Source organism: Periophthalmus magnuspinnatus, chromosome 11, assembly GCF_009829125.3.
Source record: "Periophthalmus magnuspinnatus isolate fPerMag1 chromosome 11, fPerMag1.2.pri, whole genome shotgun sequence".
NCBI classification, from domain to species: Eukaryota; Metazoa; Chordata; class Actinopteri; order Gobiiformes; family Gobiidae; genus Periophthalmus; species Periophthalmus magnuspinnatus.
This window is the reverse complement of record NC_047136.2, coordinates 28590241-28608505: the sequence shown is the minus strand read 5'-3', so window position 1 is coordinate 28608505 and position 18265 is coordinate 28590241. Positions and strand designations below refer to the sequence as shown.

The following is an 18265-nucleotide window of genomic DNA, read 5'->3' as shown; positions in this document are numbered from 1 at the left end:
CGCCTGTCAATCAAGTCTGATTCTCAGAGTTTCACAAAATAATGCTTTTTAACGCAAATATCAGCCAAAAACAACACGTGTAATGATTTTAAACATTGTTATTAAAGTTTATTTAAGTGAATAAAGAGTGAAACGTCTCTGAGAGAGTGTATTTGGCCCTGTTTGTTCCTCCTCCATCCCTCCGCGCGCCGCTGTTTCTCTTCGCGGAGGAAACATACTGAACGGAACTGGCTTTGTTTACTTCCATTCACTGATTAGAATCTGATAAAAATCATTAAAACATCAGATTTACGATTTTATTCACAGTCAAACGCACTTCGGGTGAGATTATAAAGCAGTCTCTGCTCTTTTCACGCGGTTAGGTCCAAAATAGAACCGCACAGATGCAGCACTGAGGCTTGGTCCGATAGTCCGGGTCTGGACCTGGGTTTGGACCGAAGATTTCCGCCCTTTAGCCTGGTTTGGACCTGGATTCAGACCTCTGAAAGCTCGGTTCTTTAACCTGAGTTGGACCTGGTTTTAGAGCTCTGAAAGCCCAGTCATTTAGCCTGATTTGAACCGAAGATTTGGCCCTTTATTCTGGTTCGGATCAGGGTTTGGACTTCTGAATACTCTGTTCTTTAGCCTGGTTTGGACTTGTGTTTAAGCTTCTTAAAGCTTGTTTTTTTAGCCTGGTTTTGACAAATGATTTCCGCCCTTTATTCTGTTTGTACCCGAGCTTAGACCGCTGAAAGCTCGGTTCTTAAGCCTGGTTTGGACCGCAGATGGACGCTCTTTAACCTGGTTTGGACCCCTGAAAGCTCGGTTCTTTAGCCTGGTTTTGGCCCAGATTTGCCCTTTTGAAAGCTCGGTTCTTGAGCTGCTTTTAGATCTCTGAAGGCTGGTTTGGGTTTCCCCTTTTGCCGTATTTGGACCGCACTTTTCCGCCCTGTCCCCGGGTTGGACCAGGGGCAGATGGATTCGCTGCGTGAGTCGGTCTTGGTTCGGCTCCAGGCGGTGCTGACCCCGGCCCACCCAGCCCTGGACGCCACTCTGCGGGCGGTGCTGGGCTGGAGGCTGGAGGCGGCGGCGCAGGACCTCATGGAGCTCTTTCAGCGAGCCGTGGAGAAGGTTCAGGCCGAGCTGCAAAGCGAGCTCCAGCGGCAGAGGAAGCTCCTAGACACGCTGCTACAGTCCACCGAGAAAACAGAGCCCGAGGAGGAGAAAGGGGCAAAGGAGCAGGAGCGAGGGAAGGAGCAGACAGGTGAGGAGGAGAGAGGGGTAAAGGAGCAGGAGCGGGGGAAGGAGAGGACAGGTGACGAGGAGAGAAGGGCAAAGGGGCAGGAGCGGTGGAAGGAGCAGACAGTTGAGGAGGAGAGAGGGGCGAAGGAGCAGAAGCAGGGGCAGGAGCAGACAGGTGAGGAGGAGAGAGGGGCAGAGGAGCAGGAGCGGGGGAAGGAGCGGACAGGTAAGGAGGAGAGAGGGGCAAAGGAACAGGAGCGGGCAGGTGAGGAGGAGAGAGGGGCAGAGGAGCAAGAGCGGGGGAAGGAGCGGACAGGTAAGGAGGAGAGAGGGGCAAAGGAGCAGGAGCGGACAGGTGAGGAGGAGAGAGGGGCAAAGGAGCAGAAGCAGGGGCAGGAGAAGACAGATGAGGAGGAGAGGGGCAAAGGAACTGGAGTGGGGGAAGGAGCAGACAGGGGAGGAGGAGAGGGGCAAAGGAGCAGGAGCGGACAGGTGAGGAGGAGAGAGGGGCAAAGGAGCAGAAGCAGGGGCAGGAGAAGACAGGTGAGGAGGAGAGGGGCAAAGGAACTGGAGTGGGGGAAGGAGCAGACAGGTGAGGAGGATCAGAAGTAGACAGTTAAGGAGGAGAGAGGGACCCAGGAGCAGGAGCCACTAGTGAGAAGGGGCAGGAGCAGAGAGGAGCAGACAGGTTCACTATGACTATAGGACACAGGAAAATCTTTATTTCTATATTACACAGAATTGACTTTTCTGAACTTAAAGTCATGTTATAATGTTGTTAACTCCTCAAAAACATACCTAGAGTTTATTTTGTTTCATTCACACATGTTTGAGTATGATTACTATGATTTATGATTAGTCTGAAAATGCTCTGTTCTACCTTGTGATGTCATGAAGTGGTAGTTAAGGTTAACAGACGCTTTTTAGCCTCAATTGAACCGCTTTACTCTTAAATACTTACTGAGATTTGATAGTTGAGATTGTCACAGAAATTCTCCAGTATCTGTTGATGCAACGAGCAGTGAAGCAGTTTCAGTGAGGCTAAAATAATAGAGGTAACTTCAAAGTTGGATCCAAATCCACGGCTGAGATGATCAAAATGATTTTAGTGATGATTAAATTAAAGACGGGCAGACAGGTGAGGAGGGGCAAGGGCAGATGGGGAGCAGAAAGGTGAGAGGAGAGGAAGATTGGATGTCAAGAATGAGTTCAGTATATCTTTATTAGAACACCATTATATGTAAAATATTTCTACTAACCAATGCATGATAAAGGCAGACCAAAACGCCTTTATTTAAAACTCAAACATAAAAACTGATTATCACAAAAAATTTTGTTTGAAATGTATAAAAACACAATCCGACAATCCGTGACAGGTTCCTTGTAATTACTATGTATTTAAAAAAAACAACTATATTATATTAGGAATCCCCACAACAAATGAAGTAACAAATACATAAGATAAAATTAATAAAATAAAAGAATCTGTAAGAAATAGGCCTGATCAATCCATCAACCTACAACAGAACAGGTTTAGTCCCCCGGTTTAGTCCTCGCTTTAGTCCCTGGTTTAGACCTGGTTTAGTCCTGGTGTAGTCCCTGGCTTAGTCCCAGTTTTTTTCTGATTTAATCCTAGCGTAGGCCCTGCTTCAGTCCCTGGTTTATTCCTGGTTTAGTAATAGTAATATGTACTCTTGACTAGGGCTGAACTATTTGAGGAAAATATCTAATAGTGATTTTTCTGACAGATTATGATTGTGATTAGATTTGTGATTTATGTTTTAAATAATAATAGGATTCTGTTCAAAGTTCACATTTTAGACATGTCCAGAATTTTGTACAGATCTAAACTACAGGGTTACCACTTTTATGGAGAATAAGACAGGAGATTTTGTTGTTTGGTGGAAATTATGGTACTTGCAGCCTTGATATTTGTCTATGTCTATATAAATAAGCAATTAAATATTGCTCAAACATCACTCCAAATACAACTTCAGAGGGTAAATGAAAAGGAAACTACTATAACATGGTAAAAGCTGTAAAAGGTCAATTTTGCAGAATAGATCTGATTTAAGATCAGTCTGGTCTTTGTCTTCACAGAAAACCAGGACTCTGCCCAGAAAAGCCCCAGAAAACGTGGCAGAAAGCCTGGGTTTAAGATGGAGCGAAAGCAGACCCCCAAAGTCGAGACCTTCACCTGTCACCTGTGCTCCGCCCACTTCAGTCATGTGACTACCCTCTGGAGACACCTGAGGAGCCACCGGAGTGACACAGCCAATCTGGGAGAAGGAGAGGAGCAGGCGGCCAATCACAGCAGAGCTCAAGCAGACTACCTGGTGAGGGTCATAACGGGTCCATAGGTTTAAAATCAGAAATAGGGTTGTCAGAAGTATTAAATACGCATTTAAGCAGGTATCAATACCAAAGTCCTGTTCACAGGAGAGAAACCTTTCCTGAATACCTTTTAGAATGATCTTCCTCTCTCATCACTATCCTCCGATACATATTCCCAGTGTTTCTGCAGCTATATTATTATTATTATTCATAGCTGAATGGTAAAATTACAATGGACGGGGAGCAAAGCAACTCAGAGTGTCAAAAACAAAATTGAAATTCATAAAACATGTTAATATGTTGTTTTGGGCAAATATAGCATTTTAAAAAGAATAAAAGGTAACATGATGATCTAAATATTTTGTGTGTTAGCAGTTAATACCCCATAGAAGTAAAATACCCGCTCTTTAAATATCTCGATCATTGTCAAACTTATTAATAGTAGATTTTGTTCATGTTTAGTACCTGGACACATCAAACAGTCAAAGCCCCGACAGCCACGAGGAGAAAGGAGACGAGAAAGGAAACAAGGATTTAGAAGACAAAGAAGTAGGAGACAAAGATGAAGAATGGATTGCAGCTGAACCAGAAGATGATTCTGAGACCGAACCAAAACCACGGAAAAAACGAAAGAAAAGAAAGCCAGAAACTAAACCAAGAGCCAAGAGGAAAACTGCAGAACAGGTGAGAGACCAGTGCTGGGGCGCTGAGCTGGGGCGCTGAGCTGGGGCGCTGAGCTGGGGCGCTGAGCTGGGGCGCTGGAGAGCTGAGCTGGAGAGCTGAGCTGGAGAGCTGAGCTGGAGAGCTGAGCTGGAGAGCTGAGCTGGAGAGCTGAGCTGGAGAGCTGAGCCGGGCGCTGAGCCATGGCTAGACTGGGAGTAGACCAGGACTGAATCAGGTCTTAATTCTCTATTCTCTACAGAAGTCTTCATCGTCTGAGGGGATTAAGAAGAGGAAGAGTAAAGGTGGGGGAGTGTGTCGTGTGTGTGGTGCAGAGTTCCACAGGAAGATGGCACTGGTGAAGCATGTCATGTGTTTCCATGGCGACGGCGCTGTGTGCGGCCTGTGTGGTAGGTCATGTGATACGGAGGCAGCGCTCACAGATCACCTGAAGGAGCACTATGATGACAACCGCTTCTCCTGTGCTGTCTGCGGTAAATATATGACACTGTCATATCACTATTGATACTTTGCAGTGACATTATGCTGCGGATGTTTTACATATATTTCGATGGTGGAAAGTTCAGGAGTTACCATGGTGACACAATGTACACATTAGCAAACAAGGCCAAAACATTTAAAATCATCTGAAAGCTCAACAAAAAAATACAAAATAGATTTAAACAGCACATTTTCAGGAGCCTGTGATCAATCTGAGCGTTCATGGTCCTGTTTAGGAGTTTGATTTTCTACAAAACGATGAAACTGACCAACTGAAAAACAGGTAGTGCTAGCTAGCTTGAGACTGTAATGTTATTTGAGAGGGACTTTTTTTAACAACACGGATCAGCTCACCTGTTGTAGTTCCAGCTAAGTAATTTTTTTATGATCAGAATATGTTGAAATAAAGCTCAGATTAACTTGAGTAACAGAGCTTCAGACAGCAGTGCCTACAGTTAAGATCACACCCCCAGGGAATATTGATGAGCTACACACTATCAATACTATGAAATATACAAATACCGCTATACTAACAGATGAAATATACATATGAGATATAACCCAACTGCTTCCTCTGAGTCGTCTGTTGTAACAATATGACACAAATACTATAAAGTCATGTATGAAAAATAATTTTCTCTTAGTTTATTTATAATGACAGAGAAGATGGTTAACTTTGCATCAGTTTTCTTGTTTCATGTGAAGACATTAACCTTAAACCAGGTCACACATCTGAGACAAACAAACTTTTACTTTGTCTTTAGTTTGGCAAAAAGTTACATACTGTAACTTTGAGTAAAACCAACAATCTGGATACAAAATCTAGTGCTGAAATTTTGATTAACTTTGTTACAGATTATTACAGTTAAACAAAATGTACCACAAACAACTATAGTCTATCATTTTTATTGTGATACACACGTGGACAAAATTGTTGTTACCTGTCAGTTAATGAAAGAAAAACTCGCAATGGTCACAGAAATAACTTGAATCTGACAAAAGTAATAATAAATAAAAATTTGATGAAATTTAACCAATGAAAGTCAGACATTACTTTTCAACCATGCTTCAACAGAATTACTTAAAAAAATAAACTCATGAAACAGGCCTGGACAAAAACGATGGTGTCCTTAACTTAATATTTTGCACAACCTTTTGAGGCTATCACTGCAATCAAACGATTTCTGTAACTGTCAATGAGACTTCTGCACCTCTCAGCAGATATTTTGGCCCACTCCTCATGAACAAACTGCTCCAGTTGTATGCTCCAGTTTGAAGGATGCCTTTTCCAGATGGCATGTTTCAGCTCCTTCCAAAGATGCTCAATAGGACGTAGGTCAGGGCTCATAGAAGGCCACTTTAGAATAGTCCAATGTTTTCCTCTTAGCCATTCTTGGGTGTTTTTAGCTGTGTGTTTTGGGTCATTGTCCTGTTGCAAGACCCATGACCTGCGACTGAGACCAAGCTTTCTGACACTGGCCAGCACATTTCTTTCTAGAATCCCTTGATAGTCTTGAGATTTCATTGTACCCTGCACAGATTCAAGACACCTTGTGCCAGATGCAGCAAAGCAGCCCCAGAACATAACAGAGCCTCCTCCATGTTTCACAGTAGGGACAGTGTTCTTTTCTTGATATGCTTCATTTTCCGTCTGTGAACATAGAGCTGATGTGCCTTGGCAAAATGTTCCATTTTTGTCTCATCTGTCCATAGAACATTCTCCCAGAAGCTTTGTGGCTTGTCAACATGTAGTTTGGATAATTCCAATCTGTCTGTCACAATGGTGTCCTACTTGGTCGTCTCCCATTAAGTCCACTTTGGCTCAAAGAATGAGGGATGGTGCGATCTGACACTGATGTTCCTTGAGCTTGAAGTTCACCTTTAATCTCTTTAGAAGTTTTTCTGGGCTCTTTTGTTACCATTCATATTATCCGTGTCTTTGATTTGTCATCAATTTTCCTCCTGCGGCCACGTCCACAGATCTTAAATTTCTGATGCAACTGTAGTTACAGGAACATCAAGCTGCTTGGAGATGATCTTATAGCCTTTACCTTTGATATGCTTGCATGCTTCTAATCTCCTGAGACAACTCTTTCTTTGCTTCCTCTGGTCCATGTTGAGTGTGGTACACACCATGTCACCAAACAGCACAGTGACGACCTGTAGCCCTATATATAGGCCCACTGACTGATTACAAGGTTGTAGACCCCTGTGATGCTAATTAATGGACACACCTTGGATTAACATGTCCCTTTGCTCACATTATTTTCAATCTTTTCTAGGGTTACCATCATTTTTGTCCACGCCTGTTTCATGAGTTTATTTTTTAAATAATTCTGTTGAAGCATGGTTGAAAAGCATTGTTTGACTTTCATTGGTTAAATTTCATAGAATTTTTATTTATTAAATAAACATATGTGTTTAGATCTTCAGCAGCAGATTCTATCCTAGCTCAGGTCAAATTCTGCTGGTCTTGTTTTTTAAAAACTTTATAAACCACCAATGTTCCGATGTTCTAATGTTCTGGTGTTCTAAGATTCAGATGCTCTAATTGCAGTGTCCCTGTGTGTTCCAGGGAAGCGTTTCCCAGCCCATGCATCTCTCCTGATGCACGAGCGTGTTCACACCGGAGAGAGACCTTACAGCTGTTCTGTCTGTGGTAAGACCTTTAATCAGGGTGGAAACTTGAAGACTCACCTGAAGATCCACTCAGGTGAGCGCGCTTTCACCTGTCACCTGTGTGGGCGGGGCTTCACCCAGAAACAGACTCTTCACGTGCACGTGCGCTTCCACCTCAAGGAGCGCTCTTACCTCTGCCAGGTAATACCCAAACAACTGTGATCAAGAGACTGGGGTTAGACTTGGTTAGACTCAGTTTAGACTAGGTTAGACTGGGTTAGACTAGATTAGACTGGGTTAGACTGGGTTAGACTGGGTTTGATGGGGTTAGACTCGCATTAGACTCGGGTTAGACTCGGGTTAGACTCGGGTTAGACGGGCTTAGACGGTCTTAGACTGGTTTAGACTGGCTTTGACAGGGTTAGACTGGGTTAGACTTGGATTTGACTCGGGTCAGACTCGGGTTAGCCTCGGGTTAGCCTCTGCTTAGACTGGGTTAGACTTGGATTTGACTTGGGTCAGCCTCGGGTTAGACGGGGTTACACTGGCTTTGACGGGGTTTGACTGGCTTTGACGGGGTTAGACGGGGTTAGACGGGGTTAGACGGGGTTAGACGGGGTTAGACGGGGTTAGACTGGGTTAGACTGGGTTAGACTTAGATTTGATTCGGGTCAGACTCGGGTTAGCCTCGGGTTAGCCTATGGTTAGTCGGGGTTAGACTGGCTTTGACGGGGTAAGACTGGGTTAGACTTGGATTTGACTCGGGTCAGACTTGGGTTAGCCTAGGGTTAGCCTCGGGTTAGATTCTGGTTAGACGGGGTTAGACTGGCTTTGACGGGGTTAGACTGGGTTAGACTCGGGTTAGACTCGGGTTAGACTTGGGTTAGACTCGGGTTAGACTCAGGATAGGCTCGGGTTAGCCTCGGGTTAGAAGGGGTTAGACGGGGTTAGACAGGGTTAGACTGGCTTTGACGGGATTAGACTCGGGTTAGACTCAGGTTACATGAGGTTAGACTGGCTTTGACGGGGTTAGACTGGGTTAGACTGGATTAGACTGGGTTAGACTGGATTAGACTTGGTTAGACTCGGGTTAGACTCGGGTTAGATGGGGTTAGACTGGCTTTGACGGGGTTAGACTGGATTACACTGCATTAGGCTGGGGTAGACTGGGTTAGACTCGGGATAGACTCGGGATAGACTCGGGTTAGATGGGGTAAGACTGGCTTTGACGGGGATAGACTGGGTTAGACTTGGGTTAGACTGTGTTAGACTGGATTAATCTAGGATAGACTCGGGATGGACTCGGGATAGACTCGGGTTAGACTTGTGTTAGACTTGTGTTAGACCTGGTTTAGACCTGGTTTAGTTCTGGTTTAGTCCTAGTTTTAGACCTGGTCTAGGCCTGCTTTAGGCCTGGTTTAGTCCTGTCACTTACTCCAACAGGTCTAAAACAGGTCTAACCCAGTTGATTCAGTTTGACGTTCTGTTATCTCCTGTACCTTTTAATGTACAGTTGAAACCAGAGGTTTACATACACTATATAAACGAAGAAAGAAGAAACGTGTTTTGTTTTTGTTTGGTTTTTTTTTTTACATGAAATCAGACTTTTCCTGTTTTATGTCAATTAGGATTACCAAAATTATTTCTATTATTCCTTGCTAAATGTCAGAATAATGAGAGAAGAATTTTTTTTGGACAAATTTTCATTACTTTCTTCAAAGCCAGATGTTTAGATAAGGCTCGTTTCCATAGGGTCTTCTTTACTGCCTCTTTTTGGGTTCCAAAGCGGAACTTCCAAAGGGGTTTGGAACGCTTGGGACCTGGGATCAGCTCGCAGAGGTCCTAGTGCTACTCACGTCCCCAAGCAGTTATTGGAGGACCAGTAGCAGCTCCAGCCAAGTTGCGTTTTCATGCTCCGGGTCCAGGGACAGGGCTCTGCTACGTGAACAACTGATGCCACCTCAACATAACTAATATTAATTTAATAAATAAAATCTAATTCGTACCTGAATTATACTCCCGTAAGGCTGATTTCAGTGAATCATGAAAAGACATTTAGTGTTTCAAGTTTGTGACGCTGTGAGACGAGGTTAAAGCTAGTGTAAACACTAAACTATTTCTATAAACTGTTTTGTGACGCATATCAGCTCAACATATAAGTTGCTATCACTGGAAATGCAACTGTGTATCACAAGATCAAGCTAGCGTACCTTTAAATTCCTGGCTGATGTCTTGAGATGTTGCTTCAGTATTTCTACATAATGTTCTTTCCTCATGATGCCATCTATTTTGTGAAGTGCACCGGTCCCTCCTGCAGCAAAACAACCTCACAACATGATGCTGCCATCCCCGTATTTCACGGTTGGGATGGTGCTCTCAGGCTTGCAAGCTTCCGACTTTTTCCTCCTAATGTAATGATGCTCATTATGGCCAAACTGTTCAATTTTAGTTTCATCAGACCACAGGACATGTCTCCAGAAATTAAGGTCTTTGTCCCTGTGTTAATTTGCAAACTGTAATCTGGCTTTTTTATATTTCTTTTAGAGTAATGGCTTCTTCCTGCAGAGGGGCCTTTTAGCCCACGTCAGTATAGTACTTGTTTCACTGTGGATAATGACACACTCTTACCAGCTTCAGCAGCATCTTCACAAGGTCTTTTGCTTTTGTTCTTGAGTTGATATGCACATTTTGGACCAAAGTACATTCATCTCTGGGACACAGAACCCTTCTCCTTCCTGAGCGATGTGATGGCTGGACATTCCCATGGTCTTTATACTTGTGTATAATAGTTTGAACAGATGAATGTGGCACCTTCAGGCATCTGGAAATTGCACCAAGGATGAACCAGATTTGTGCAAGTCCACAGTCTTCCTGATATCTTGGCTGATTTCTTTTAACTTTCCCATAATTTTACACAAAGAAGCAGTGTGTTTCAGGTGTGCCTTCAAATACATCCATAGGTGTGTTTCTAATGAACTCAAATTAACTCAAATGTCATTAAATCAGAAGCTTCCAAAGACATCACGTCATCATCTGGGTTTCCTCAAATTGTTTAAAGTCATAGTAATCTTACTGTATGTAAACTTCTGACTTTGAAGAAAGTAATGAAAAAAAAAAAAAATTATCATTAATTAATCATTATTCTGGCATTTTTCAAATAGAAATAATTTTGGTAATCCTAATTGACCTATAACGGGAAAAGTTTAGTCTGATTTGAAGTGAGGATGAAAAAAGCGCATGTGTCTTTTTAATATAGTGTGTGTAAACTTCTGGTTTCAATTGTATTTCATGATTTGTGAGTTGTAGGCTATATTTTACCAATGTATTTGTGTGTATATTTATGTTTCTCTTCCCGGTTTCCTGTGACGTGTTTCAGGTTTGTGGCAAAGGCTTTATGCAGCACGTGGACCTCAAGAGACACATCCTGGTCCACTCTGGAGAAAAGCCGTATGTCTGCACCATCTGCAACAAGAGCTTTCAGGCCAGACGCTCTCTGAACATCCACATGAGAGGTCACCAGGGGGGGTTGGGAGCAGAGCAGGTGAGAGGTGTACAGGTACAGGTATCTACAACGATGAGAGAGATGGAGGGAGGAGGGGCGGGGTCAGAGGTAAGAGGGGTGGGGTCAGAGGAGAGCCTACATGTGAGACAGCTTCAGGGAACATTGGAGAAAGGGCTGGAGGGTGTGTTTGGCAGGAGACTGGATGGAGCAGTGGGGAGGGGGACAGAGGAGGGGCACTTCAGAGGCCAACAGGGAGCGCTAGGGAGGGGGGCGGGGTCAGAGGGGGCACCAGGAAGGGGGGCGCTAGGAAGAGGGGCAGGATCGGAGGGAACACTAGGGCTAGGGGCGGAGCCAATGCCTGTGAGAGAACCACAGGGGACAGTAGGGAGGATGACACTGGGTGGTCTGGGGAGGGGGGTGGAGGAGGGGCACTTCAGGAGCCAGCAAGTAGCACTAGGGAGGGGGTCAGAGGGGGTCATGGGCAGAGGGCCAGAGGTTACGCACATTAAGAGGCAGGAGCACACGCGCATGTCTGGACCCAAAGAACCCAGAGACAGACTCAGAGAGGAGTTTAACAAGAATGTGCACGTGGATCAGAGGGGCATGCATGTGGAGCAGAGAGGTGTGCATGACAGAGCTGTGCACATGGACAGAGGTGTGCACAAGGAGAGGGGTGTTCACGAGGAGACAGCCATGCACAGGAGCGTTCACGAGAGAGCCGTGCACGTGGACAGGGGCTTACACGAGAGAGCAGCCGTGCACGAGGAGCAGAGAGCCAGAAACCACTCCCACTTCATACACCTGTGACAGAGACTACGTTACCCATGATGCCACACAACCACAACCAGGAAGTGCCACAGGCTTCACTCCAAGGCTCACAAGTGTTTAACTGAGATGGGGTCAGAGGTCGGCAGATGTGCCTCAGATGTCCTCCCATCCTCCTCCTGTATCCTTGTAGTGTCACATCCCCTTCCATCCTCCTGCTGTATCTCCCTGTGTGTCTGATGCCCTCCCATCCTCCAGCATATATCCCTGTGTGTCAGATGCCCTCCCATCCTCTTGTATACCTGTAGTGTTAGACTGAGATGGGGACAGGTCTAATGTCTCCAATTAATCTGCAGCTGTTGTGCTGTGTCAGATGCCCTCCCAGATGTGATTTGGTTGGAGAAATATAGTGGGAGAATGAGCCTCGTCACTGATAGAAATGATCAGGGGAAAAAAAAAAGTGGATTTGACTTTTGGAGATTTCTCATGAAAATACCAGAGAATGACACAGAACACTGAGAGAGAGAAGTGCTGTCTGAACAAACCACCTGTGAAGACAAAGAGGATAAGTTTGTGACTTGTTTTACTTTGGACAGTCTCTCTTCTGTGACAGTACCACAGGTGTGTCTGGACTCTTTATCACTGAAGATGTTTCAGTTTTTACTGTTAAAACAAAAGACATGAGCTGAGCAGTTTTCTAAAGCAGCAGCTCCACCTTATCTCCTCACCCGAGGAGAGCAGGCTGAGGGCAGCGGACACTAAGAATTTACATTATGTTTGAGATTCACAGTGGACTTTGTTTTATCAAAGTGTTGTTGCGCTTGACCCTGGCCTGGTCAGGTGTCACATTTATAAAACTTCATTTAAAATTCTTTCTAAAAGTTTGTGCAGATAAAACACCAACTTCCTGACTTCTCGTGTCTGAGTTAAAATTTCTTTGTTCCTCTGTCTCTGAAAACTCTGAGGCCCAAAGTTCAGTTTTTGGGCTGGAGCACTGTGTAATATTTGTGGAGGTGGACCTGACATACTAACCTTGCACAGCAAGGTGGAGTCACGCGATATTTGTGAGTTCACAATATCATGAGAATCTTGAAATACTCCTGATATAAGGTTAATCAAGTGGGTCATCCAATCACAGAGCAGTATTGAGGTATGGGCAGAGGCCAAAGGCCAAGCACCCAAATAGACCAAAACAAAGGTGGTAGACAGGCATACTTTATCCCATTTTCACAGAAACTCAAACTACCGGTATTTAGTTAGTGCCAAATGTGCAGAGGGAAGCAAAGTAGTCCTAGAATGGAACAAGCTGAAAAACCTGAATACTGCACATATCAATCTGGATTGAGCCAAGTTACTGTCATATGCTTGTCTCCATGGAGATGTTATTGTTTTGCCTGAAATGTTCCACAATATGTTATTAAACTTAGTCTAATTTTGCCTAAATGGAGATGGATAAGTTACTAGTCAGATCTGTGGAGAGGAGACCTTGCTTACAGAAGGATTGTGTGTTTTTCAAAACAAGAATTGGGACGTCGCCCAGTATGGGGCAGCCGTGGCCCCACCCTGGCCTGGGGTTGGGGCTCGAATGTGAGGGCCTGGTGGCTGGGCCTTTCCCCATGGGGCCTGGTCGGGCTCAGCCCGAAAGGACGACATGGTCCCACCCTCCTGTGGGTTCACCACCTGCAGAGGGTCTCATAGGGGGTGCGTAGAAGACTGGACATTAGTCAAGGATGGGTGTCTCAGCGACCCGGTCCATGGACACAACATCTGGCTGTAGCAACGTAGAATGTCACCTCGCTGGGGGGGGGAGAGCCTGAGCTCGTGCAGGAGGTTGAGAGGTACTGGCTAGATATAGTCAGGCTCACCTCCACGCACAGCTTGGGCTCTGGTACCCAACTCCTCAAGAGGGGTTGGACCCTCCACTTTTGTGGCGTTGTCCATGGGGAGAGGCGGCGAGCTGGTGTAGGCTTGCTCATCGCCCCACAGCTCGGCCGTCACGTATTGGAGTTCACCCCGGTGAACGAGAGGGTGGCATCCCTGCGCCTTCGGGTCGGGGACAGGTCTCTCACTGTTGTGTCAGCCTATGGGCCGAGGAGCAGTGCACAGTACCTGGCCTTCTTGGAGTCCCTGGGAGGGTTACTACACAGTGCACCTTCTGGGGACTCCATTGTTCTACTGGGGGACTTCAACACCCACCTTGGAAACACCAGTGACACCTGGCGGGGTGTGATCGGGAAGAACGGCCTCCCTGATCTGAACCCGAGTGGTGTTTTGTTATTGGACTTCTGTGCTTCTGTGCTTCTGTCCATAACAAACACCATGTTTGAACACAAGGGTGTCCATCAGTGCACATGGCACCAAGACACCCTAGGTTGGAGGTCAATGACACTCGGGCGAAGAGGGGGGCAGAGCTGTCCACCGATCACCACCTGGTTGTGAGTTGGATCCACTGGCAGAGGAGGAAGTCGGACAGACCTGGCAGACCCAAGCATGAGGGTCTGTTGGGAACGTCTGGTGGAACCCCCTGTCAACAGGGTCGTCAACTCACGCCTCCGGGAGAGCTTCTCCCATATCCCGGGCGAGGTTGGAGACATGAAGTCCGACTGGTAACGTCAGGCCAAATGTGTCGCAGATTGGGTCTCGGATGTTGTGGGGCTGTCTTGGCTGACATGCCTTTGCAACATTGCGTGACAGTCGGGGACAGTGGCTCAGTGGTTAGACTGTTAGACTGTTGGTCCCCCAACCCAAAGGTTGGAGGATCGAGTCCCGCTCGGACCAAGTTCTGTCGTTGTGTCCTTAGGCAAGACACTTCACCCACATTGCCTAGTATGAAAGTGGTGTGTACGCGGATGATAGGTGGTGGTCAGAGGGGCCGATGGCGCAGATTGGCAGCCTTGCTTCCGTCAGTCTGCCCCAGGGCAACTGTGGCTACAATAGAAGCTTACCATCACCAAGTGTGGAAATGAACATTAGGCCAGCTCTATACTCTCCATCGGGTGCTCGAGGGCTCATGGGAATGTATCCAACCAGTCCATATGTGTTTTGTGGACCTGGAAAAGGCAATTGACCTCCTTTGGGGGGTGCTCTGGGAGTATGGGGTGCTGGGGCCTAAGTCAAACCTATTCCCAGTGCATGTTGGACTCTGCCAAGGTTGCCCTTTGTTCTGTTCAGTTCTGTTCATTATATTTATAGACAGAATTTCTAGGCTCAGCCAGGGGCCACAGGGGGCTGGTTCAGGGACCACAGGCTCTCATCGCTGCTGTTTGCAGATGATGTTGTCCTGATTCGTCGAGCCAAGAACTGCAGCAGGCACTGGGCGGTATGAAGCGGCTGGGATGAAAATCACCACCTCCAAATCCAAGGCTGTGGTTCTCAACCGGAAAAAGATGACTTGCCCTCTCTGGGTGGGTGGAAAGTCCTTGCCTCAAGTGGAAGAGTTCGGGATCTTGTTCACGAGTGAGGGAAGGATGGAGCGTGAGATTGACAGGTGGATCGGTGCAGCGTCTACAGTGATGCGGTCGCTGTATAGAACCATTGTGGTAACGAAGGAGCTGAGTCGAAAGTCAAAGCTCTCGATTTACCAGTCAATCTACGTTCCTACTCTCACCTATGGTCATGAGCTTTGAGTAATGACTGAAAGAACAGGATTGCGGATACAAGCGGTCGAAATGAGTTTCCTTCGCAGGGTGGCTGGGCACTCCCTTAGAGATGGGGTGAGGAGTTCAGTCACACAACTTGGAGTAGAGCCGCTCCTCCTCCATGTCGAGAGGAGCCAGCTAAGGTGGCTTGGGCATCTATTCCAGATGCCTCCTGGACGCCTCCCTAGGGAGGTGTTCCGGGCACATCCCACCGGGAGGAGGCCCTGGGGAAGACCCAGTACACGCTGGAGGGACTATGTCTCTCCGCTGGCCTGGGAATGCCTTGGGATCCTCCAGGAAGAGCTGGAGGAACGTGTGTGGAGAGGGAAGTGAAACTGCTGCCTCCGCGACCCGGCCTCAGATAAAGCTGAAGAAAATATATGGTTCGATGGATGTGTGTTTTTCAAGGTATTTTTGAGCAAAAAAAAAACAACCTGCAATTGAATAAATTTAAGATGGAAGTTTAATGTCATAGTTGTTCCTATCCTAACATTCTAGGCGAAACAATAACATCTCCATAGAAAGAGGCAATGCACTGCATCTTTAACATGGATCGTTGCGTACATAACAGTCACAGTCTTTATAAAAGAGACCCCTGGTTTGGCTCTGGTCTGGCTGTGATTGTGATCCTGGTCCTGGTACTGATCTGGGTCAGTACCAGTGGGAGGATTTGCAGTTTTTTTTACTGTGACGTTTCTTTTTTCTGTGAGTGTCATTATGCACTGACTCCAGCAGGTGGTGCCACAGTCTCAGGTCTGAATCTGTAAAAATATAAAACTTTACATCAGAAGCATCCACACTTTTTTTTTATTTTATTTTTTTTATCGAGGGGCATATATTGAAAAACACTTGAAGAAGAGGGCCACAGACTGGTAATAAATGCAGTGAATCATGTAGACAAATGCAAATTACACAGCTTTGACAGAGCCACTGTACCTTAATAAGGCTTGAAATGCTCATATTAGCACTGTATCACAATGCAGTGTTATGTTATTGAGTTTATATTGGTAGATTTATTTAAATTTGAAGCGAAATCTACTGCTCATCACTGAGGGCCAACAAAAATTAGTCTGAGGGCCTCATCCGGCCCCTAGGCCATAGTTTGGACATACCTGCTTTAGATTTTTATTTGAAGGGCCCATAATACACTATTGTCTTTAACATCACAAACATACCTGTTTTGTTTCGTTCACACATGTTTAATGCACTAACCCTGCTCTCAAAACAGAAAACACTTCCCCTTTGTGGGACAAGGACCAAACCAGGACTGAACCAGGACCAAACGAGGACTGAGCCAGGACTGAACCAGGACTGAACAAGGATTGAACCAGGACTGTATCAGATCTAAATCAGGACTAAACCAGAGTGATCGTGTTGAAGTGAAGCAGTAAATTGTTGCTGTTTGTGAGGAGGAGGGACCGAGGACCAAGGTCATGTTTTAATGTAATGAAACGAGCACGCGCCGCCCCTCACATGCGCGCCCACCCACTCACGCGCACGAGCCTCCCACAGATGAAACGTGCACTGGAGTAGCCTGTCTACTGGAGCCTGTGGCCAGAGGAGGACACAACAGAGTGGACTTTACCGGTGCACGTTTTACTGAGCTATTTGACGTTTTGCGCTCGTTTGGATTCGGGGTTTGGGAGGTTTTATTTTGAGTTTGGGCCTTTATCGGAGCGTCACAGAGCTACGGGGCTGGCTGGACCAGCTCTAGACCCGGTTTGGAACGTGTTAATGCACGGGCTGCTGTGAGGTGAGACATAGCCTAACTCCTGTTATAATCTGTTTTAATTCTTTTTATTCCTAAATGAGACTTTGAGCATGGCGCACGCGCGCTTTTCACATTTGAATGGATCACAATAAAACTGGTTCAAAGCCTCATTAAAAACCATCAGAAATAAGACCATGATTGGAATCCAGGGATTAAAACAGGACAGTATCGGGTCTAAACCAGGACTACACTGGGTCTATTTCAGGCGTCAACCAGGACTTCATCAGGTCTAAACCGGGTCTATATTAAGACTAAACCAGGACTAAACAAGGATGTCTGTATCAGAATTAAACCAGGACTACAGTACATAAGGATTAAACCACTTGGGTAATGCATAATATTCACAGATTCGGTTTCCGAGGTCATTTAAATGAGACGTATTTTGGTCGTACAGAAATACGCTCGTGAAACACAGAGGATCTGTGGAAAGAGTTTAGTTAGACAATAAATGACGCACGCACTACCACCATTATTTTACCAGTTTTCATTATAATATAACAGGTTATGCTAATTATTAAATATCAATATTCAGCAGCTTTTATCCACAGCAGTTATCAATTATGACAATATCCATCTACTGCAAACTTTATTTCCGTTTTAATGATGAACATGGTGAATTATGAATATACGTTTTCAACAGCTTTTATAGTAGTGGGTCTATTGTAACCAAATTCACATAAATGATCAATAATGACCATATCCATTTACTATAATCTTTATTTTTACCATCTGAAGCTTTATTGCTGTTTTAATGATGAAATACGGTGAATTATGACAGATGCCTGAGCCACCTCAGCTGAATCCCAGGTTCAGCTATCAGCGGTCAGATTCTCCTCTCCAGTACCCTGGAATAGACTTTACCGGGAAGGCTGGGGAGTATGATTCCCCTGTAGTTGGAACACACCCTTTGGTGCCCCTTCTTATACATAAGGACCACCACCATTGTCTGCCAGCCCAGAGGTACTGTCCCAGATTGCCCTGCAATGTTGCAAAGACGTATCAGCCAAGACAGCCCCACAACATCCAGAGACTTAAGATACTCAGGATGGATGTTATCCACCCCTGGAGCCTTGCCAACCACCTCGGTGACATCAGCCAGGGTGATAGACGAGTCCGCTCTCTGGTCTTCAGTCTCTCCTTCCTCCTCTGAAGACATTACGGTGCGATTGAGGAGATCCTCAAAGTATTCCTTCCATCGTTCGACAATATCACCAGTCAAAGTCAGCAGCTCTCCACCCATCCCGTAAGAAATGT

The 18265-nt window shown here is 45.7% G+C and overlaps 2 protein-coding genes across 2 annotated transcripts in view; both read left to right on the top strand.

Annotated features, from left to right (window-relative positions):
• The first annotated feature begins 201 nt into the window (after nt 1-201).
• Nucleotides 202-11644, top strand: LOC129456649 (zinc finger protein 569-like). Its single transcript, XM_055225240.1, has 6 exons — nt 202-1243; nt 3322-3557; nt 4018-4239; nt 4478-4709; nt 7292-7536; nt 10712-11644. Exons 1-6 carry the CDS (start codon nt 955-957, stop codon nt 11642-11644), a joined length of 2157 nt encoding a protein of 718 aa, XP_055081215.1. The 5' UTR covers nt 202-954.
• Nucleotides 11645-16776: 5132 nt separating this feature from the next.
• Nucleotides 16777-18265, top strand: part of LOC117378357 (atrial natriuretic peptide receptor 1) — a 43202-nt gene continuing 41713 nt past the window's right edge. Inside the window, exon 1 of the mRNA XM_055225161.1 lies at nt 16777-16993. The gene's annotated coding sequence lies outside the window, so the exon portion shown is untranslated. The remainder of the gene's footprint in view (nt 16994-18265) is intronic.

Coding starts and splice junctions, on each gene's coding strand:
- LOC129456649 (XM_055225240.1), top strand. CDS start 955: ATGGATTCGCTGCGTGAGTCGGTCTTGGTTCGGCTCCAGGCGGTGCTG. Junction 4,240..4,477: donor AGAGGAAAACTGCAGAACAG/GTGAGAGACCAG, acceptor TATTCTCTACAG/AAGTCTTCATCGTCTGAGGG. Junction 7,537..10,711: donor AGCGCTCTTACCTCTGCCAG/GTAATACCCAAA, acceptor GACGTGTTTCAG/GTTTGTGGCAAAGGCTTTAT.